The following is a 24,500-nucleotide window of genomic DNA, read 5'->3' on the forward strand; positions in this document are numbered from 1 at the left end:
TACACTCATCCAGTGAGCAAAGGTAAGTATACGTGTCCCTTGTTTTTGTGAGAACTCTTAAAGTACTTGTTTAAACGAGGAATGGAGCATATTCATTCTCCATATTTGTAGGTAATTCAGCCTCCCATATTCACTCAATGGTAGCCACAGGTTCTTTTCTGATGCTATATCACAGAGACTACAGCCAGCTCTGTTCCCTGGACCTATCCACTAGCTGTCGTACATTCTCTTTTCTTTGCCTGGCCCAAGAGGGTAAAAACCACCAACCATTAAAATCCCAAGAAGAATGGTCAAGCCCAATTTAACTTTGATTAAATTAGGCATAATTGGTACATAAATTAGAGATTCTGTAGTTGAAGCATAGTGCTTATTTGGGATTCTTTTTAGCATTCTTGTAGGACATTAGAGATCTAATTCTGTTATCTTCATATAATAGGAGTAGATTTTCCACATGAAGAGAGTTGCATCTTTCTATCCAGCCTGCCACTGTTAACTACCAACCTGCCATTTTTCTCATGAGACAAAGACAGATGAGCCAAAACTACCTCTATGTTGTATCTGCCTCCTAGAGGCCTTTGATATTAAGGATACCGCAATTTATCATTGTTGTATGAAGTGTAGTTGTAGCCTGAGTGGTCCCAAGGGATTACAGAGACAAGGGGAGAGAAGGAGATTATAATTAAGTAAATTTCTGTTGGTGAAGGAGACAAGACTTTAAGAGCAAAAGTGCCCTTCTTCATGTTTGGGAAAGGAACTCCAAGTCACAGCAAAATGCAAGATGGAGCACATTGTTTAGATAAAAGGGACTGACCATGTTCCCCATGTCAGTATGATATCAGATTTTGTGTTGTGGAGGAATTCTTCTGTCCCATGAACACCACTAATCATAAAAATCATTCGACTGGACACCACAATGCAGAAGAAATCACACCTTCTTGATTATTACAATGATTACTCGAAAAGGAAAAAATAGATGTGATTAAGGATTTTGTAGTCCACAATAATCTCTGCATAGCTGACCACCACGTTTGCTGAAATCTAACCACCAGATAGTTAAGCCAGCAGATAAAAGGACACACCATTGTAGTTCTGGACCATGACAACTATGTTAACAAGGCAAATCAACACCCTTCCTGTAAGAGCTCAAAATGCACCCCAATTTACCCTAGGACTTAAGGATACCAAACCCTCCACCAAATAAAGCTTAAAAAGAGAGACTACAAATATCTCCCAGAAACCCACCCCAGTGAATTTCTACATGCTTTCCAAACTAAAAAACATAGGAACCCAAGCAGACCCATTATACCTGATCACAGTACTGATATTGGAAACAATAGTGAGATTCACAAACAGCCCAAGCACCACCAAAACAAAACAAAAGAGGGAGAAATAGCTTCCTCTAGAAAGCAACTATTTCTTCCATGAACTCCCCAATATCAACAACTTCTGAACACCATCCTTAGCACCCTGGCTGTCACTTCCTTGCACACCAACATCCCTTACAGTGATGCCATAAGCTACTTGCCTCAATATTTGCAAGAAAATGGACAAGCCTCAGATATCCATCCCAAACACAAACTCATCCATTGCATCATCATTCATAATTTTGCATTCAACAGCAAATTTTGTCCAAAAACATGGAAACAGTCATGGATACTAAGACAGTGCCTCAAAATGCCAGATACCTTTGAAGTAGTACTGAGCCACAAGAAAGATACCTGTTTTAGAGGCTGAAAATACCAATGTATCTTAAGTTATGTAAAATCCCGTTTAATTAGTTAACTGGCTAGATGTTAATGTAATGAAGCACCCCTGTCCACAGTGCTGGCTGGCTGGGCCAGGACTGGCAAAAACAAGGGATGCTCTGGTCAGGCTGGTTGTGCCTGCAGTGGGCTGCTCTAGTCCCTGACTAGTAAGCCTCAACTGTTTATGGTGAGGCTTACCCGTTAACTATTAGCATCCCTATTCAACTCCCTCACATTTCCACTGCAAGTTCAAACCACAACATTTGTCCATTAACACTCACACTAGCATCAACTTCTTGGACAGTCAGCCAGCTCTAAGTTTGACAATGACAAAAGAAATCCAGACTGCCTCACTTACACTAGTTTCAGTAGCCACCTAAAGCTCAAAAGTAATCTTATGTACATCCAGGCACTCACATCCCAGAACATACACCAAGGAAGTCCAGTATATACGCCCTGATGTGCTTAAAACTGTCTTTGCCAACCAAGGATCTCACCACAGAAGAAGACCACATCATGAAAAAAGGCCACCAACATGTAACAGAAAACCTGCTCAGATATATAAACCCAACTCGAACTGCACGCCTAGCCTCCCACATTGAAACCAATGTTTCAAGGGGAACCCCATCCTGAAAGAAATCTTTCCCAAACCCACACATCTGGTCTTTGAAAACAACACACCCCTCCAACCTCATCAGAAGCAAATCTCCCCATAGACCAGGACACATACCAAAGCAATGTAGCACCAGATTCAAATCAGAAGAAATGCAAAGCCCTAAACGTATCTCCACTGCTACACTGGTACACCTCCCACAACACAAGGCCAATGGATTCTAAAGAGGCCTATCACAACACGTGACATCTGATCCAGTGCACCAAATGTCCAAAACAGTTGTATCGGTCTAGTTTCAACCACATTGCTCTGAATAAAGGAGCACAGGTAGGACCTAGAATACCTATGCGTAAACACTTTACACAAAGCAAACGCTGTGTGTGGTATTTCAGACCTCATCCTCCAAAGAAACCTATATAACATTTAACCTTGGAGCTTAAATTCACTACTTGCCAGATAGCAAATTTTGGACTGGATACACTAGTGAAACAAGCCATAAATCCAAATCTGTAACCACTACCTCCTCCATCTGGTGACTGCATAGGTGTTAATGGGCCACCACTTTTACAGTGACACTGGGATTTCCTTTCACCTATCACAGTTTACAGCACACTCAGGACATCACTTTTTGGTGTCACTAAAAAGTTTTCCTCCTCACTGCAGACAGAAATAATTAGCAATATTTTATTGGATCTCTAGTGTATTGCTTATTTCACACTCTTCTATAGATTGCCACAAAAATGTATTATTTCTAGCAGCATCTTCCTTCTGCTCCATCTGTCTAGATGAGATAGAGACAAGATAATTGGAATGTACTTCTATGCTACCGATGACTCTAAATTGCATCTTTAAAAGACCAATTAACACACAAAACAAGGAATCTCTTACAAGGCCATTGATAGGGAGCATGGTTCAATTGTGCAATGTGATCACAAATTAGTTTAAAGGTCAGTGAGAAATTTGGAACATTTATCCTTGTATGAAAGAAAAATACTCGATAGACTGTTTCAGTTGTCAAAGAGGCAATAAAATTTCAGACATACCTTCAGTATTTTTAGTTCATCTGGCACTTGTCTTAATTTAGTAAATATATTGTTCATGTGCTTTGACAGTTAGGTAATATATTGATCAAACATTAATAAATATCTAGTTTTATGACTGTACATTACAATGAACATTTTCCATTTGCACATTAATGGGCTGTTCCTGAACAGCAGCATGTAACTTATCAATTGGAAAGGAGTGATACAATGTACAATAAATAATGTTCTAGTGTTTTCCAAGCTAAATGCCAACTTACTGAATAAAATAACCATTTTTAAAAAGTGAAACCCAAGAGGGCAAACTTCAGTTTCTTACCACAGTGATACTGACGGCATCATCAAATTGATGCATTACAATACTGATGACCGCAGAAGCCAGGAGAAGCATAATGAGAGGGTTTTTGAACTGAAAAGTGAAAAAGGAACAGTAATTCAACACCACTCTGGAAGAACAACTACTAGCTCTCCCTCTCATAGCAAGTTTGGTATGTTGCCTTTCAGAAAAGCTGAACTAGTGGAACCATGTTTTAAACCCCTCATGTAAAACAAAAGAACTTTAAATGGTAACTAACAGACTTCACTAAAACAAGTGGAATCATTTTCATCTCTCCTGGGACCTGAATGGCCTTTTTTTTTTTTTTTTTTTTTTTGGGGGGGGGGGGGGCGGGAGATGGGATACAGAAATTCACAATGTAAGTGTTTTATATGAAGATTTCATATGCTTCTTCTCAGAATGAGTATAATTTATTTGTATTTGTTTATATTCTCTTTGAATACAGATCAGTCTACTTTTAAGAAGACCTTTTGTTAAAGATGTTTGAACTGGATTAAAAATGCTTTACAATGAGGAACCACAGGCTTGGCTGCCAATATGGGAGATACAGGAGAATGTGCCCATGGTGTGAGAGAAGTGACTCTGGAAAACACTGACAGTTTAAAAAAATCTGGTCAATTTCACTGTCAAGGTCAACAGCCTCGAAACTCACTAGATTTTCATGTGATCCAAGTTACAAGCACTATCAACTCACAGAATCCTCCAGTGATGTACATGAAGGAAGTGGGAGAGTGGATCAAAAGCAGAAGTGAAGTGGTATACAAACTGCCTTTCCCACTCCCTTCAAAATATAGAGGATCAAATGTACTTGTATTACAACTTAAGCACAGTAGTCTAATCTAAGCCATCATGTTTCTCAGCATGAAATGTAATAGTCTGCTGTTATAAACAAGTTTCGGGAAACAAAGATAAGTCTCGCAAAACATGCTGTTTCAGAAAATTGCATACTATGGGATTGGCATCATTTGGGCAAGAGAAAAGAAGATAAACACCGCTGCAGACCTATGGTGTACAAAGGAAAAAGAACTAGCCGTCCTGTGCCACTCATATGAAGTGTTTTAGGCTCACACAGCTGTAAACCAAGGCTAACATGAAGAATGCTGACAACTATTAGAGAGGCAGCAGCCCTTCAACTGGCAGTACTGTCACATTGTGACTTTGCTGTCCTTTGGCACACACGGCTGTGAAGGGCACGCAATTTTCAGATGCTAGACTACAAGATAAGTTTGAATTTAAGGCAGTTAGCTCAATATTACTGTGTTACTGTCTTCACTGTAAATACCATTAGCTCAATTTAGGGAGCATTGATATTGAGATTACAATATTGCAGTTACCTGATGAGTACAGCATCAAGCTCGAATTCAGAAGTTCAGCTGAAGGCCAGAGTGGACATGCCATGTCTTAAAAATCAAATTTATTAGCCTCCAGAAGAATCCTGTACATAACCCACAATGCCCCACAGTGCTCCATGCTGGCTACTGCTCTCCAGTTAATTGGGTAACAGGAAGTCAGTGAATTTCAAAGTGGAAGCAGCAAAGCCTGGGGCTGTGGGTTCATGGTTGTATGAGTCTGAGAAATGTCTCTTTGCAATTAGCACTATGAGCACATCTACCCATTACAAATAGCCCTGGCAGGGAGTTAGTGGTTCTGTCTCTACACCATTTTTTTATGTGCTACCTGGCACCAGTCACTGCCCTGCCACATCACATGGCAGCAAGACTGCGGCTGGGGGGAAGGGGGTGCTGTCATGCTTACATAATAAGACACCGAGAAACTTCTTCTCAGCGGGGGTGGGGGAGGGGTGAGAGAAAAAACCCCTTCCCACCCCAACAAGCACCACTCAGTCTGGTTCTTTCATACCCCCTGCCACATCATGGGGGTAGTCCCCAACCCAATAAAAGGCCAGATTTGCACCCTGGGAGCCCTAAACACAAGCAAAGATACATGGAGGCTTGCTGCTGCTGGGAAGAAGTCTCCCTACATGGTTAAGATAATCAGGGAGGACCAACCCAACTAAATCCACCCCGCTCTTAGCATAGGACCACTGGAAGTCTCCCCAGGCAGCTAAGATAGTCAGGTGGACTACTTCAGCTGCAGACCATAGCGCCCACCACACCCTGCCAAAAATATTTTCAGGAGCTTGCTGTCCATTGCAGATACCTGCTGGTTTTATATTTTGGTTATAAAATCTTTGTTAATATCTACTACCTGTCTTCATGCTTCGACCCCCTCAGAAACCTAGAGGTGCAGGGGATTAGTTGAGATTCCTGTTTGTGTTATAAGTTCAATGTATGATATCTCACTGCCATCACCCGTGTTGGCAATATCTGCATATCATAGAGGAAAGTCAATTCCCGCCTGCCCCAGACTTTTGTATCCTCTTTCTTCTAACTTTAGAAAACAGTCCGAGCACCTGTATTATTTTCTGGGATCACGTGCAATAATGGGAGGTGGAACACTGTGGATAGCCAGCTGAGAACACAGTTGTTGCACAGAAGCCTTTTAGTGCACTGGAAAGCCAAACATTGTCCCCATCAGCAACTCTTTTCCGAAAAAAAGCTTTCCTATCTTCTCTTTCTTCGTGCTTTTCGGGGCCCCTGTATTATTTTCAATAAAGTCAAATTCTATTTTTCCCTCGATTTTTTTACCTTTCTTCTAACTTTGAGAACATAGTCAGGGTCCCTGTATTATTATCAGGGATCGGATGCAATCACGGGAGAGGGGACACTCAGTGGATGGCCAGTTAAGAATTCAGCTACAGAAGAAAGACATTTCTGCAAACTTTGTTTGCCATCTCTGTGAATGCCCTACTTTTCCTTCCTTTCAACAGAAAAAAGTGGATGTTTGCTTAGCAGGGGAGGGGAATGAGACAAACGCAATGTGGGAAGAGGTCAAAAACAAGAGAGCATACCCAGAATGCTACGGGGATGAGCAAACTGTGGGATAGGTTCCCACAATGCACTACTGCAACAGTCGATGTTTACCAATGTGAGTGTGATGGCAAAGAGTCCACTTTGTGAGGAGCACATGGGAGGCGACGGTCAAACTAACTTCTAGATTTCAGAATTACAAAAATTATATTAATAAATTTGAATTTATCTTGTAGATGTAGCTGCCCCATGCAGCTGCGTGTGCCAAAGGACAGCCATGACCACCATCTACCGCTTGCTCTCCGATCCAATCCCTCACCCCAGTTGCTGTTTGCCACTGGCAACAGGGCTGCCTTCTCTCTGCTGCACAGAGGGGACGGAGAACCACCTCATCTGTTCAGTGAGGAACATCTTTGTAGAGTAGGCTCAGGGTGTTTTCACTGAGAACCACCACCAACTCACCTGAGAAATGTATTTTTTCCATAACGGCTCATCCTCACTGATATCAAACTCATTCCATCCATGGAATGTCCTTCTGTGACAAACTTCACAGTTTTTTAAGCCATTCTGAAGATCAGCCTATGGGAACATTAATAGAATGTGCAGTTATTGATCTCGCACATACTAGGGATAAGTTGAGAAGGAGGAGATTAAAAAATGGGTTACAAATAGAAGCAAAAAAGTTTAAACTCGTCTACAGATGGACTGTCTGTAGACAAGAACCCACAAAAACACTAAGTACTGAATATTCTGCTCTGCATCCATACCTCTTCTCTGCAGAACCCCCTTGTCGCATCCAGACAGAGTACCAAACCATATGCAGCATTCAGACTCAAGCATTATCAAGTGCCCAGTGATGAAATTTTTGGCAAATTGTAAGAAATCTATTGTGAACACACTTGTACCTTGCTGGCCAAAAGCTCCATTTCACAACAAGAGCGCATGTGCACCTTTGGGATCAAAGCAGTAGCAAGAGACATTTTGCCCCAAAAGCAGACCTAAGGTTTACAGGCACAATCACCATGCATAGAGTGAATCAGGAGCCTGCTTCACCTCATGTTTTTCCAGTCCTGCTCTTCCTCTATTCATCCTGGGGTCTGCTAAAGTGTTAAGGATATTTGAGGGACACATTAAGAAAAAAGTTGCAGGAAATTGATGCAAAAAATTTAATGTTTCATTAAAAAAGCCAATCTTTCCTATTGATAAGTTGATATACTTCAGAGCCAACATTCACAGCCTTACAGAGCCTGTACAACAACTCAGAACACTTTGAACTTGATCTGGTCCCCAGCACACACCAGCTTTTTAACAGTTTTTAGAAACTGTCATATTAACACAAATGTTATTAGATGTCAAACTGTCTAATGTAGTCAGGTTGCTATCAAGTATTTCAAGAGCATGTATGTTCAAATATCCATTCTGCCAGTGCTTTCAAAGGAGAGTGAAGCCAGGGGAGGAACATTTCTTGGTAGGAGAATGCAAAAAGTACTCTCAAAACCTACTGGCAATTCCAAAGCAAAATATTTGCCTTTTTAAACCAAAAGTCAAAATTTATAAGTTTTATTCACATGCCACCTCAAAACATGAGAGAAAGACATCAAAAATAACGTCAAGGAGATAAGCTTTATTGAAGTGTTTAAGAAAATCCATTCCACGGATTTTAAAACCCTCCATGAACATCTTCATTAGTACTAGAAAGCTTAGTCTGAGAAGTACGTAAAAAGAACACAGCTATTCTGCTCATTTTTAATAAAAGACTGTGAAAAAGGTACCTGCTTTCTCTTTCACATGAATTGATTTTTAGGTGGCAGAGTACTTTCACTGTGATTTTTAAAAAACTTAAACTAAGACACTTGTTCATAATCTCTACTTTATTTGGAAATGGCACTTGAAGTTTTAAAGAGAAATTTCTCAAAAGTTTCAACTTCCAATAAAAAAAATTAAGCTTGTATTCAAAATAACTAGTACTTGAAATCAAACTGAAGGTCCATCTTTGTCACTATTTACATAAGTAGTACATAGAATCTGTCTTTGAATAGACTCAAATAGTTACTACAAATACTGCTGTAAATTAAGAGAGTTTGTCACTTACCTGAAGAATGCTTGCAACTTCACTTACTGGCAATTCACTTGCTTTTTTTGAAGTCAGTACAGGAATCATTGTCTCATTGTCACCATTAGGTAGTTGTCGAAAACCTGCAACCTAACACACAAAAAGCACAATTGTCAATATAGTTTCAATAGTTATACTTGAGCATGATCAAATCTGGCCAACTTGAAAGCAGGTCAACATTTCACCAGTCAGATGAGTACTCACTGTCATGAAGGAGTGCATCAATGAAGGAGGCTAGCTTGCTGCTGTTTAAGCCAGGCAAATGAACAATTTAAAAGATACAAAAAGCCTACGTGAGGCAGTACTACAAAGCCAGATGCAGTGACAGAGTTTCATATCACCATAAACTGAAGAGTACTAAGATGTCTCACAATGGAATAGCATTGTACTGAAGAGTCTTCTTGTGCCAATACTCGTTTCTGCAGGGAAATTATTATTTATAGTTGTATTGCAGAGAGGATAAGTGATCTTTAAGGACTGAAAGTATTTCCTGTCTCCCCCACTGCCGCTTTAAAAGCTCCCTCCACTCAAATTAAGAATTTAGGTCTTGTCCAATGTCTCAAGGAAAAAGAGTAGACAACATTTACAATTATGACAAAGAGCAAGCAACTCGATACTAAGAGAAAGTGCTTTTATTCAGATAATTTCAAACTCTAGTTTTAGTTTGGGTTTGCTAACACTTATTTAACTGAAATGCTAACCAACAGCTGCTGTCTTAACTATGAAGGTTGAGCTTGCGTCCTCTTTCAGTTAGGACCTAAAAAGATTATAGCCAATCCATTTTTGTGCATCTTCCCATGGCAGTCTCCAGAAGACAAAGACAGACTAGACTTATTAATGTTAGACATAACTATATAAGCAAGACGACTATTTTGGCATGATGCAATTGTGAAAAGATGACGGAACCATCACCACTTTTCAACACATTTTATAGGAACTAAGGAGCAAGTGAGATCACAAACCCAGTTTTTCTCCTTTGTAGGGGACCTAAATATTAGTCCACAGTTCTCCAGACACAGTTAAAAAAAATTGCCCCAGCTCATGCCAGTACACTTTAAGCACATGTTTGATTTGTACAACATAGATATTATTGGGGGGTGAGGGAGAGAATCTAAGCAAGTTATTTTGTTCTGGATAAAAAGGACTTTGTGAATCCTGAAAAATTCAAATCCCTGTTTATATTACAAAGTTGAACCTCTCTAGTCCAGCACCTTTGTTCAGAACCAGAGAGGTCACAAGAGAATTTGCCAGACCACAGGAAATCAATGTGGTCTAGCAGCATTACAAACACTTCCACTGCTTCCTGGGCTCTTAGAAGACATTTAGGGAAACATTAAGAACATAAGAACATAAGAACATAAGAATGGCCATACTGGGTCAGACCAAAGGTCCATCAAGCCCAGCATCCCATCTGCCGACGGTGGCCAATGCGAGGTGCCCCAGAGAAGGAGAACAGAAGACAAGTGATTTATCTCCTGCCATCCATCTCCTGCCCTTGTTATGAAGGCTAGGGCACCATACTTTATCCCTGGCTAATAGCCATTTATGGACCTGACCTGCAAAAATTTATCAAGCTCTTTTTTAAACCCTAATAGAGTCCTGGCCTTCACAGCCTCCTCGGGCAAGGAGTTCCACAGGTTGACTGTGCGCTGTGTGAAGAAAAATTTCCTTTTATTAGTTTTGAACCTACTACCCATCAATTTCATTTGGTGTCCCCTAGTTCTTGTATTATGGGAAAAGGTAAATAATTTTTCTATATTCACTTTCTCCACACCATTCATGATTTTATATACCTCTATCATATCGCCCCTCAATCGCCTCTTTTCCAAACTGAAAAGTCCCAGTCTCTCTAGCCTCTCCCCATATGGGACCCTTTCCAAGCCCCTAATCATCTTAGTCGCCCTTTTCTGAACCTTTTCTAATGCCAATATATCTTTTTTGAGGTGAGGAGACCACATGACATTGCAACTAAACAGCACAATACATTGAGAGCCAGGACTGGTGGCTATAAACGAACTTTATGGAACCATGGGAAACTTTGCCACACCCATAAGTGGACATCCAGCTAAGTAAAATCGTGTCAGATTACAGGTGATGCCAGACAAGAGCTCTGGACTAGAGAGGTTAAACCTGTAGATTTTCATGGTATATCAAGATCCCTAAGTGCATTTTCTACTTAAATGGAGAAAGCCACACATTCTTTCTGTGTTCAGATGAAGAAAGTTAAGAAAATATTAGAGAGAGATGAATGCACTGCATGCCATAAAACTGAAATCACTTTAAGGGTAAAGTTACCAACAGTAAGGTCTACCTACATTTAGATTTACATTTCAGGTATGAGAAAGACCCTGATGGTATGATCAAAGATAGTTTTGCTAGCCTAATGATTATTGAAAGGGCAGTTCTAAAACCCTGGAAAACAAAGTGAAAAATCTTGCAACAGCATCATACAAAACTGTAAGTGGCACAGAAGAAACTCATGTTACTTGTCAACACATGGAACCACTTCTAAAAGTCTAACCTACGTTGAGGAAAAGTGTTTAACGTACCTTAAGCACAATAAAAATGTGTTACTGAATGTGCAGTTCTATGAATTAGCAGATATTTGTTTCATTCTTCTAGAACTTTAACCTGTGAACTACTTGATGCATCAATAGGATGCATAAATGGAATCACTGATTTAAGAAATCAGTGTTCAAATTCCTGTTTGGTGACATTCATCCTGCCATAAACTACAAAGGAAGGGAGGGGTTGTTTAAGATTACTGCCGGAGACCTTTATATATCAAAATCAGCAGGATACTGAATTCTTTGAAATTCAAACACTTTTAAACCTGACAAAGTTGGTCTTTGCCCACAAAAGCTTACGCTCCAAAAAAATCCGTTAGTCTGTAAGGTGCGACAGGACTTCATTGTTTTTGCTGATACAGACTAACACGGCTATACTTCTGATACTTAATTTTTAAACCTGTGAGCCTCTAGCTCTCACTGATCTGGTTTTAGCTACACAAGAACCAGCTTTTGTCTCTGCTTCACAAAAGGTAACTGAGTTGGCTTCAGCTAACAATTCCTTGCTTTATTCTTCTAGGACAAGGCACACCACAGCACAGGTTGGATCCTGAACGTCACAATTTGCAAGTCCTGGGGAGCAGAATTCTTCTATTAACCTAGCTATTACCTCTCAGGGAAATGGATTACCTGTACCAATGGGAAAACTCCCTCCCACTGGTCCAGACAGTGCCTACCCTACACTAAAGCAATACAGCTATCCCACTGTAGCTTAAGCACAGATAAGCCATCAGACTGTGAATCACTATGCAACCAGACCCCTATTATGTTGCTACTAGGCAATTTCAGTGGTGATCAAGCATCTCCCCAGCTGCTAAATATCTTAAGCTTCTTTGTGGTGCATTAGTGTTCTTTTGTGCTGTGCAATGATACTGTCCTAATATTAGAAAAATGAAAAAGAATTTCATTCAACTTTACAAGCAATACGTCTGCCAAGATGAAAGCTAAGCGGCACCCTCTCCCCACATATACTCTGATAAGGAACAAATTCTGATCAAAGCACAACCTATTATCAAAGGCAGTGTTATCAACCGTATGTAACTGCCTTAGACTAAAGAGAGAAGGAATTGTTTAACATTTGCACATGCATGACAGAAAGATGAGCGAAGAGGATTTCATGGAGTTGCATATAAAAATTCTGATTCTCCTTTTGAAATAGGATTTTGTTCTGGGCATGGAAGGTGCTGGTGGAAGAAAAAAATCTGAGTTAGGAAGACAAGTATTAGTTTTATTCAATAAAAACAGCAGTTTTATGCAAAACCAGTATTAAAAAAAGAGGACTCCAATCAACTGCTCAGAGTGAGCACAGAAGATAAGTAGCTAGGGTGACCGAATGCCCCGTTTTTAAAAAGACAGTCCTGTATTAAACCTTTGCAGGTAAACCAACCTTCTTGAAAAGTGAGCAAACTGTCCTGTATTTTATCTCCCCCCGCATCTGAATTGGTGGGCCCTGCTACTGACTAGCAGGCATCCAGTCTGCTGCCCACAAGCAGTGAGGCGTTTTTTTTTTTTGTTTGTTTGTTTTTTTAAGAGGGGGGTTCCCCAGTAGCTGAAGATGGGGTGACTGTGCAAGGCTGGTAGTATGGTAACGATGCAGCTGCTCCCCCTGCTCGTCTGTTCATGTACCCCAACACATGCCAGCTGTCCGTCCATCTTGTTTCTAGCTGGCAGTGCACTGCAGGGGTTGGCAAGCACAGGCAACCACTAGGCAGCAGCTGGTTAAGTGTCACCTCTGCTACTCACCCATTTTATTTGCCACCCCCTTGCTGTTCTCTGCCTGCTTTAAATGCTCCCCACACACACGCCCTGCTGCTTCTCCATATTCCCCCCCACCAGCAGGAATCCCATTCTCAGCACCACAAGGAGAACTGAGCTCACCAACAGCCTGGTCAGCAGGCTCCTTCCATACCCCCGCTGCCTCTGGCTGGGCTTGCACGCCAGGAAAGCCCAAGACCCTCTGGGCTGGAAGAGCTGAACCCTACATGTGCCAAGAGACCCATACATGCTGCACTGGTACAGGAATGCCTCTGTCCCTCAGCTAAGCCCTGGAATGGAAAGCATGGAAAGCAGGAACAGTTTCCAGCATGCTCATACTCCAAGCCTGCAGGCTTCACAAAAGATCCTGGTGTAGGGCTTAACACATTCACCACCCACCCTAGCCTTGCCCCTAAGAAACCTGGGACTGCTCTGACCCTTAGTCACCTCTCTAGCTGGGTTTACAGAAACCCATCTAGTCAGGTTTCCTGGGCCCTGGTGCACAATGCTGCCTCAGGCATAACCCTTTCCTGCCTGTGCTGCAGCCAGGGAATGGGGTGGCTAGATTACACTAGTGGCCTGCAGAAGCCTAGAGAGGTTAGCCACCTTTTGGCACTGTATACAGTCAGGGAGAAGCTGCTTCCGACCATGAGTTGTGGTGAGGGGTAGGTATAAGCTTTGCAAGATCATCCCTGCCCTGAACTTTACTTTCTCTCCAGCTACAATCACCTTTTACCCCTTCCCTCCCACACAACACCAAAAAGCTGCTGCTGGCCACCATTTTGGTGTGAACCCTGGCAGAAATCTGGGGAGAAGGGCACATGAACCTCAACACCCCTCCACATGCTACTTGAGGGAAACACTGTGCCAGATTCCAGGAGAAGTTGATTTATCCTGGGGATCCAGTCAGGCATGGAGGCTGGAGAGTTCCAAGCAGGAAGGGTTGGGATGGTCAATTACCCACCCACACAGAGGTAAGAGAGAGAGAGAGAGAGAGAGAGAGAGAGAGAGAGAGTGTGTGTGTGTGTGTGTGTGAGAGAAAGAGTGAGCGAGCGAGCGAGCGAGCGAGCATGTGCGCGAGCTCATTCTACTTGAGAACTAAAGCTTAAAATAAGGTAAATAAAAAGAATCTAACTCCACAGTATTTTCCCCCCCACAGGGGTGCAGTCAGCATGTTAATTTGAATGTTGAATATGACTGATTGCCATTGAAATCACTTAAAGTTGAGTAATTTTATGAGGTGGCCTGTATTCAGTATAGGGAAATATAATCACACTATGGCTATGTCTGCACTTAGAGAAATACCTTTGAAATAGCCACACTAATGGCGATTTTGAAGAATGCTAGTGAGGCACTGAAATGCATATTCAGTGCCTCATTAGCAAGCCGCCGCACTTCGAAATTGCCCCTTTTCATTCGCGCACAGCTCATCCAGATAGGGGGTCCTGTTCGAAAGGACCCTGCCAACTTCAAAATCCCCTTATTCCTACCCGTTGATAGGAACAGGCGGATTTTGAAGTTGGCAGGGTCCTTTCGAAGAGGGACCCCCCCCAACCCCCCATTTGGACAAGCCGCACGGGAGCGAAAAGCAGCAATTTTGAAGTGCTGTGGCCAGCGGCATGCTTTTGAGGTGCTGAATATGCATTTCAGCGCCTCATTAGTATTCTTTGAAATGGCCATCAGCATGACTGTTTCGAAGATTTCTTTAAGTGTAGATACTGCCTATGAGTAGTAAAAATGAGGACAAGAAATAGAAACAAGATGTTATTCAACAATAAAGCAGACCCTTCAGAAGACTAATCAACTAACTTAACAAACCAGCAGTCATGTAGCGCTTTAACTAAATAATTCATTAGGTGATGAGCTTTTGTGGGACAGACCCACTTCAGTCCTATCAGAAGTGGATCCGTCCCATGAAAGCTCAATCACCTGAATTATTTTGTTAGTGTAAGGTGCTACATGACTGCTGGTTTGTTTTGATAGAATACAGACTAACATAGCTACTGGCCTGTTACTATTTAGCTTGACTGACTGGGTTGTTGACTATTGTTTTCCCTGCAGCTCCCAGGTAAGTTTTACATAAAGCATAACAAAAGTTTTCTAAAAAAAAAACCACACACCACACAAAACATCTTTAAGCTACTTGTCTTTTTTGTCGCTAGGGATGATGATTAAAAAAAAAAAAAAAGACATCAGGAACTTGGGAGAGGTCAGGGCAAAAGTCACTCAACATTCTGTTATTTTAAAAAATAAGCTAGGCAGTTGCATGTAGATGTAGACCCCAGCATGAAACCACAGGTCCACTGAAGTCAAAGTATTTTCTCGTTAGAGAGAAACCTTCACACCAAAACTAGAAGACTTTGTGCTATTCAGAACAAAGATCATATTCTTCTGGAGAATTTATTCCAGCTACATCACAAATCTTGTCAAATATCCTCTTTCAAGCACTCATCGACCCAATACAAGGGAATCAAATTCTGAATCCCACATACTTTAAGCCACTGGCATCTGAACAGAATGCAAGTATTGCCCATCTTTGGGTTCCTGTACACACACTCAGGGTGCATATCCTCTCTAGCATGACCCCTCTATCAGCTGGGACCTCCTGCACCACCTTCCCAGACTTTGGAACTAGTAATGACCTCCCAAGACAACATAGTTTAAGACACTCTCTCAACACTCCATCTGAAGGCAAAAACATCTGGTTTAATCTTTTCAGGAGCAAGACAGGCATAGCACATAATCACAAGAAGCCAATGCAAAATTAAGGCACTACTGATCTCTCTCTAATACAGGCTGCCCCTCCTCAAACCAGTACTCTAGTCCAGCAACACCTCCCATTCAGCAGGACCAGACAGCCAGGGCTGGAGTCGCCTGGCAGCTGTGGCTAGAGAGCTAGCTGCAGAGGCTAGGTACAACTCAAAGACCAGTGGGGGCAGCCACGGACTGCAAGGGCACTAACCTCCCCTGGTCCAGCAAAATCCCTCATTTAGGACCACTGAGGTCCCAAGAGAGCTGCACCGGGGAGGTGCAACCTGTAGCAAAAGAAATTAAGACATTGTGCATGCAGCTCCTTATCTCAGTTTTCCTCTCTGTTCTGGATCACTACTTGGGCATGGGTCTTGCAGAGGATGTCAAGGAACCTTCTGCTACAGCTCACGGCTTGACTTCTGACTTAAACCGACACTCTCTCTCATCCTTGACTGATCCCACAGCTAAACCACCACTACCCCATTACAAATGTAAATGCTGGTTCCCTCTTGCCCAAAATTCTAGGGACCCAGACACAGGAAGTTTGTGCCCTATTGCCACTCTGATTCCCTTATTACACTGCAGATTTTTTACTGCTCTAAATGACAGCCACTTGAAGGACTAGAGAAAAAAAAAAAAAAAAAAATATCAATCAATCTATCATTCTCCTGGCTTCAAGAAACCTCTCCAGTGCACCCATTACAGAGTCAGAATGCAGCCATTTAGGGACAAGAGCACAGTTACAGTACTTCTTTGCTAGGAAAAGGTAACTCCTGGCAGCACATGGTGGATTTACATAGCGGAGGTCAATGGTACAGCAATTTTCAGACTAACTCCATAACAGCAGCTACAGTAAGTTGCACAAATTCCCTAAATCTTCACAAATCACCACAGATATTAAGAATCTGTTACAGTAGCCTTCAAGTTATGCGAGGGTTGTGTTCCCATGCACCCTTGCATAACTCAAATTTTGCGTAAGTTGGGGCGGGGGGGGGGGGGGGGGGAGACTTCTTTTCCCCAGCAGAATGTACATTCTGCAGCTGGGGAAGCAGCAGAAGCACCTGGAGCTCCTTTTGAAAGGTAAGCCCTGGGTTGGGAGGGGTGGTGGCACAGTTGAGGAGGGTTAATCCTGCCAGTGGGTTGGGGCCATAGGAGTTGAGCTGGGGCTGTGGATGTTGAACCTGGCCATGTGGGGAGCAGGATTTTGAGTTGCGCTTAACTCACATTAATGTGAGTTAAGTGCAACTCAAAAAATCATGTATTTCAAAGGATTACTGTACTAGTCTGCCAGAAAAGAATCAAAACTACACAGCTGTTAAACACACAGTATGAAATGAGATTAATATTTTGGTTAACGTACTTATCAACTTATTTTGGAACAAAAGTGATTCCGATTAAGTGATTCTGATAGCCAACACCTGACTAGATTTTACAAAATACAGCATGTAGAGTTTTAATTAAACTGCAGGGAAAAAAAAACAAAAAAAAACAAAACAAAAAAAAACTAAAGTCCCAGTTCTCTCCCCACTTAGTTTATTTCACTATTAGTTTCCTTCAATGTTTCACACAGAAATTAATTTTTCTAGTTGTACCCTTGAGTCTGCCATTACTGCATAAGTTTAAGAGTTTAAATTAGGTGTCACTGCAGAAAAACATGAGAACACAAACTACCTTTTCAACATTATGGCAAAAGAGACTAACCTGATCCTTGAACACAATACGAACAGGGAGCAGAGACTAGGACATTAGTGTATGTATAGGTTATGCCTGCACATGGCATTAGTTAACAGTACTGGACTACTACATATAGCTCCAATGTCCATGAAGCAGGTCTTTGCCCATGAAAGCTTATGCTCCAAAATATGTTAGTCTTAAGGTGCCACCAGACTACTTCTTGGTTTTGAAGATACAGACTAACTCAGCTACCTATCCGATACATATTTTCAAAGAATGTTGAAGACTAGAAGATGCAGAAGAAAATTAAAAAGATTCAAGCTGTAAATGAGCAACTTTCAGAGTTCAATCTGTTCATCAGAAAGATGACAGAGGTGGTTTGAACAAAGCATAAGTACTTTGTAACAAATATGGCAGTTTCATGCAATATCCTCAGCAAACCTTGTCTCTAATGTTCTTGGACAGACACAGCTATAAATACGCAGCATACCTACCCTCAGTTAACACAAGTTCTAGCAAGAGAAAACTACAATTACTAGATAGGATGGCAATCTAATCCTCAAAATGATTTCTGTGTGTCTTGTTATAAGGCTATGCAGTGATTGAACAAAGTACGTACACACAGACTGTGGTTCTGAGTTCTCTGGCCACAACCATTAGCAAGCAATGCATCACAGCAATAACTAGTATCCCTGATCGTCATAAGTCACTCTTGTGACTCTTGTTATTTGTAATCAATAAAGTTGCTAAAAGGTTTATCTCCATGCAACCCAGATGAATACCTAGCACCCATCCTCAACTCAGAAGATGACTAGGATAAGATCTTAAATTTGTTGCAATGACAACCTCCAAGAATAGATGACGGATTTCTTCTAGCATTGAACTGTAGACTGTATGCAACATTCTGCACTTCTGAAAAGACACTGCATATAGTGGAGACATTTCTTGGAAGAGTATGAAACCAACTTAAGGAACATACCCTGAAACAGAATATATGAACATGCAACAACATGCTTATAGTAAGTGAGCAAACAGTGCACTCAGTTCAAGAGCAGATTCTCCAGTAGTAGGTAAAAACAAGTCACCAATTAAAAAAAAAAAAAAAGGCAGCATGAAACATTTATTCCCTAAGTTCACTGTTACAAAGCTACTCTTCATTTGTCCAGGATGAGGAGTTCTTGTGTGCTTTCCTTGCTTGCACGCATCTCCCAAATAATGACGACTTAATAAAGGTGGACTCACAAGCATGTTAATCTTTAAAGTGATGTTTAAACTGAACTCATCCCCCATGTCTGCTGAGAGTACCTTAATGGCAATGGTACCAAAATGGCCATTTCGAAGATTACTATTGAGGTGCTGAAACGCGTATTCAACGCCTCATTAGCATGCCACCAGACGCAGCTCTTAGAAACCGCTGCTTTTCATTGCTGTGTGGCTCATCCAAACAGGGGTCCTTTTCGAAAGGACTCCACCACCTTCAAAATCCCCTTATTTCTATCAGCATATTCCTATCCTATCTGCATGGCCCAAATTCGAAGATTTGGGCTAGTGTAGATGTAGCCAATATGTTCCCTGAGACCTGGTGCAGGGAACACATCTGAGGTTTAATGTAAAACATGCTCAAGCTTTCAGCTGCATAGTGTCAAACAGGACATTGTCCAAAAGTCTATTATGGTATCCTTAAAGCCTTACTCTTCAAGTTTGTGAGTTGGCACCAGAACTGCTGAGAATGCAGAGGTGCTCACTGAAAGGCATTAGTGGTTGCGGCTACACTTGCATGACCTGTTCAGTTTGCTCAAGTCCCAGTCCTTGCTGAGTGTCGTTTTGGGGGTTTAGAGAAGCAATGTGTGGGACATTAGAGCTACTACTGAAAATTACAGTGAAAGACAAGAGATGAAAACAAGAAACAGTGCAATGGGTACATGTTGAAAGATCTGAAATATTTTTTAAATATTCTGTCAGAAACCAAGACTGAGACAATGGGGGCAGGAGAGGTGACATTGCAGGGAATGGGGGTGCGGAGAAAGAGGGAGAAGAGTAGAACAGTGCAGGTAAAAGTAATCTTCCAATAAGCTCTCATTGATGTGTGTCTGTGACTAGCTGCAATTCATCTAATGCATTTTGGAAATACAGTGAAATCAGAACATTTTAGTTTTTGAATTACTGGAAGCAAGTAATCACCAGCCGGGCAGTGATCTGTATAGGAGATGACCCCCAGAAAATAAAGAATTCTGGAGGTCTCTGATGCCCTCTTTCTATAACCATACACCTTATAACGCAGCAATTTGAGTTTATAAAGATGAGGGGTGATAGTAAGTGTAGGAATATTAAGCCTTTATGTTCCAGTGAATTATAAGTACTTAATAAAAAAATATAAAAGTTTGAACTGTCAGAAATCTACTAAAACCAGAAATCTTGGGAAAAAAATTTAACATGTGCTACTCAGTTTAATACAAGGGATTAATAAATTGTTAATGTAAAACAAGAGTACTTTGGCTTGCAAATAATAATTTTCTAACAAAACTAACTTTTCTGGTTAACTCAAGCTCCAGGAGTTCATAATTCTAAACAAACCACTTAAAATATATTAATTACATATTCAACTTTTTACTACAGCCTATCAAGTAAAAATTAGCAACACTTTGCAGAGTCTTAACCAGCAGAACTCATGCCTTGGATTAATTTTCAGGACACCAAATTCAGTGATATGCTTTTAACATTAGTTTGCTGCAGAATTAGCCTACTTCAGGTAATAAGTTTTCCTGAAGCTGATGCACAGATGAAAGTTATTGTTTATGCAATACAGTTTTCTATGATTTGAACATTGTTCCTGAATCCTTTATTGATCTTCATTTTATTAAAATATTATACATACTAAACAAGTAGAAACGCCATATGTTTAGAATGCAACCTCATGTTTTGTATCCAACATTCCATTATGTTTCCCTTTTTATATGGTTTACGAACAGGTCATAAAATAAGGTAAATATGGATTTTGCCCAAGTTTACATCTTGATTGCAGTCTCTCTCCGTCATCTGCTCTCCAAGAGTAAGTCTACGTACATAACAGTGCAGCGGTATTAATGCAGTAAATCTGGTGAATACCACTATTGCAAATTGAAGAGCTCAGCCTTCCGTATAATAAAACCACATCTGCAGAGAGCAGAAGCTATGTCAGCAGGAGAAGCTCTCCCACTGACAAAGTGCTCTATGCATGAGTGCTTATGTTGTTGCAACTTGTGTCACTTGTGGTGGTTTATTCATGCGCCTGAACATATGTCATGCTGACAATGTCCTGTAGAAATAGCACCACCCCCCCACCCCCACACACACACACACACCTTACTTTATAGTCACATAATGTTATGTCAAATACCTCTATTCCTCTACCAGCTCACTCCATCAAACTGAAAAAAAAGCTATTTATCTTCATCTTTGAGTTCCGACAACATTCCTTTCGGGCATACACGTGTAATTTTATCATGTGTCCTTCCCCACTATTCAGATGCATTTTTATTGATCGCTTCTACCTTCTCTCATTTCAACAATTTTACAAATGCTTCCAGATGTGCACACAATGCCCTCCTCATCCTGGTGGTACAAAGCAACCAGTCTCTCCACCATTTTTCCTATTACAGAAATTACATCAAACTTCATAGTTTTTGCTATGACTTCTACAATTTAACCGATCTGAAATTTAACTGCTGTTATTGGCAAACCAGTCCAATTAAGAATTTTGTACCGGTTCAGATGGAAATAAATTAAGTTTATCATTCTAGGTCCAGTCTTGGTTTTCACTATCCCTACCACCCTACTTCTGTTCCTCATCAAGACCTGTTTTAAATGTACAAACCCTTCAAATATGTTTTAATAGGCAACCTAGAACAACTCTGACTCAAAGCAGATTCGGTCTTAAAGCTACATCTGTGCCACTATAGAGATAATGAAGTTTTTGGGAAACTGGAGGAAAACCAAATTATTTATTTGTAGTAGTGTAGTGTATGTCTGCCTGTTACTATGCTGCTGTAGGTTAAAAGAAACACTAGCTGCTGGATCTGGGAAACAAGTCGGCCTGATTAGGATGATAGATTGCAATGAACTAGTAGTATGAGCAACTTGGAGAATAAGGGCATTTAGAACAAAGATGAGTACTGAAGATGTTCAGAGACAGGTTTATGAAAGACCTTTTCCCTCCCTCCTCCCCACACCAAGAAGTCTAATCCAGTAAGCTTGAGTTTATTTTGTTAGAATTTGGTTTTTTTTTTAAAAATACGACAAGTATCTGCTTGAATGTATGAAAGCTTTGGAAGCCAGAAATACAAGGTTCTAATGTAATTCTAGAAGTTGAGAGAAGTGATGAGGAACAGTTATTTTCTCAATGGCTACAACTCCACTCGAGAGTTTTGTCAACAAAACACATGGAGCATCCACACTAAATGCATTCTGTTGCCAGAACTTGGCACCTTTGTCAAGAGCCTTCTGCTGCTCTCCCATAAGGTAGAATGCCTCTCACAACAGAATCTGTTGACAAAAGAGCCACAGGGATGCTCTGGGGGGCCCTCTGTCAATAGACAGGGCTTCCAGGTCACTGGAAAGCCCTGTCTGCTGTGTTTCCGGTCAGCCACTCTGTCAATGGAGAGATCCACTGTCATGTGTGGCCGCGATATGTCAACAGATCACTGTACTAGACATAAACAGACAGCCTATTTTAGAAAACTAAAGTTTAATAACTAAAAACGGTCTATAAGCTTAAAGGAAAAAGGAAACGTGTGGAGCTTTAATGGTGAGTGTCTGTTCCAGATCTTCCAACTTCTCCTCCCCACCATCAGCTTATTCCAGGAGTGTCTTTTGGCATGTTACATTTACTACTTAAAACTGAGAACTTGGGATTTGATAAAGAAGCAGTTATTCCCCTCCTCCCCTGCAAGTTACTCTGAATGAAAAACAAAATAAGCAACAAAAAAAAAAAAGAGTACTTCCTGAATGTACTTTTCTAAATAAACAAACTTGCAGGTCCACCACTAGATGCTGCAAGTGAAGAAAATGTTAAAGGATCAATACTTATGTTACTCAGATGGTCTGTCAAATATAAAACCCAACTAAATACTAGCTACAAAGATTCAAGGAGTCCACGGACTAGGATTCAGGAGAGTTAGGTTCTATTCCCAGCTCTGCTGCTAACTGGACAGGTGAAGTAATTTGCCCACAGCCACCCCAATTTCATCATCCATACAATGGGAATAACTATTTAGCTACTTTAAAGTAAAATCTACTAAGAGCATTATTTATGTAATATCACTGGTCACTGTGACTCATCCCAAATACAGAGATAATATAGTTTGACCTCAGAAAAGAATGAAGAGGATTCAAATGAAGGTAAAAAGAATATAACCTCGTGTTCCTTTCTTCTTACCTGGCATTAGGTGTTCAGGTGACCCCCCCACAATTTATGCGGAGGTTGCATTCTTGTGCAATCCTACACAAGTCAAACTTCACATAACTCAGGGGAGCCAGGAAACTGACCTGCCTGAGCATGGCAAGCAGCCAAGACTCAGGCTACCACACTGAGACAGCAGCTGTGAAACCACTTCTGTAAGGAGTGGCAGCCTGCCTACCGCCCCCGACAGGATCAGGAAGGCAGCCACCCTGATAAGAGCTGTGAAATTGCTGCACTGCTCAGTTTTCTAGCTCGCCTGAGCAGCGGGCAGCCTGGACCAGGCACCAGCTCCCTGCCACTCAGAGTCATGCTAACATGAGGTACATTCAAGTTGCACAAACCTATCTCAGGGTTATACTGTACACCCAGATTTCTACAGCAGGCCTGTGTGCCAAAAGAAGTTGTCATAATTTGTTGCAGCAGCGTAAAATTGTTGGAATAACTATTAAAGACTACAGAGATGAACCAGAATTGTCAGTTAGCCAGAAAACTGAATTCCTCTCCCTGCAGTTTAGCAGCTATTCAGAGACAGTGTTCACACATGCAGATCAATTTGGTCAAAATTCTGTTATAGGCTACATGGCACCAAAAAAAAAAAAAAAAAAGTGATAAATCAATCTGTAGCTAAGGATGGGTACAAGAGAATGGTTAAGCCTAACTAGTTCATAGGAACAGAGAGATAGCCATGCTAGTCTATGTACTATGAAAAAAAAAAAAAAAAAAAGGCAGTCCAGTAGCACTTAAAGACTAACAAAATAATTTATTAGGTGATGAGCTTTCATGGGACAGACCCACTTCTTCAGACCATAGCCATACCAGAACAGACTCAATATTTAAAAAGGCACAGAACTAAAAATAGTAATCAAGGTTGACAAAAAATCAATAAAATATTATCAAGGTAAGCAAAGCAGAGAGCAGAAGGGTAGAAGTAGGGCTGGAGAGCAGAGGAGTCAAGAATTAGATAAAGCCAAGTATGCATAAGACCTATAGCGACCTAGGAAATTCCCATCCTGGTTCAAACCACGTGTTAATGTGTCAAATTTGAATATAAAAGAGTTCAGCAACCTCTCTTTCCAAACTGTTGTTCGGGAGGTGGACATTGTTCGGGACCTTCTTCGCGCTCCTCCTGAAGCACGCCTTTGGATCTTCAACAGAAGGCATCTTTTTGCACACAAGATCTCATGGGAAACTGTTTAATCCTGCAAGGCTGAAAGTGAAATCCAAGGTGCGGGAGGTCCTCAGAGATTTGCTGTTCGCAGATGATGCTGCTGTAGTGTCACACACAGAAGACCAGCTTCAGAAACTGCTGGATCAGTTCTCCAAAGCATGCAAGGACTTCAGGCTTTCCATCAGCCTAAAGACGACAAATGTACTTGCTCAGGACGTTGCTGACCCTCCATCAATCAGCACTGACAACTATTCGTTAGAGGTCATCCACGAGTTCATTTACCTCAGGTCCACCATCACTAACACCCTGTCATTGGAGTCTGAGCTAAATAGGAGGATCAGAAAAGCAGCCACAACTCTGTCCAGACGCAGCGAGAGAGTGTGGAATAACACCAAGTTATACACCCACACCAAAAAGCAAATCTACAGAG

General features: G+C 41.2%; 1 protein-coding gene across 2 annotated transcripts in view; it reads right to left on the reverse strand.

Moving 5' to 3' along the window:
* Positions 1-24,500, reverse strand: part of ATP2C1 (ATPase secretory pathway Ca2+ transporting 1) — an 86,437-nt gene that overhangs the window by 56,313 nt on the left and 5,624 nt on the right. For both annotated transcript variants that reach the window (XM_074988291.1, XM_074988290.1), the window contains 3 exons: positions 8,698-8,808; positions 7,068-7,184; positions 3,718-3,807 (listed from right to left, as the gene is read on the reverse strand). In XM_074988291.1, coding sequence (XP_074844392.1) covers positions 3,718-3,807; positions 7,068-7,184; positions 8,698-8,766 — 276 coding nt within the window. In that variant the 5' untranslated portion in view covers positions 8,767-8,808. The remainder of the gene's footprint in view (positions 1-3,717; positions 3,808-7,067; positions 7,185-8,697; positions 8,809-24,500) is intronic.

The sequence above is a fragment of the Carettochelys insculpta genome, chromosome 2, assembly GCF_033958435.1.
Source record: "Carettochelys insculpta isolate YL-2023 chromosome 2, ASM3395843v1, whole genome shotgun sequence".
NCBI lineage: Eukaryota > Metazoa > Chordata > Testudines > Carettochelyidae > Carettochelys > Carettochelys insculpta.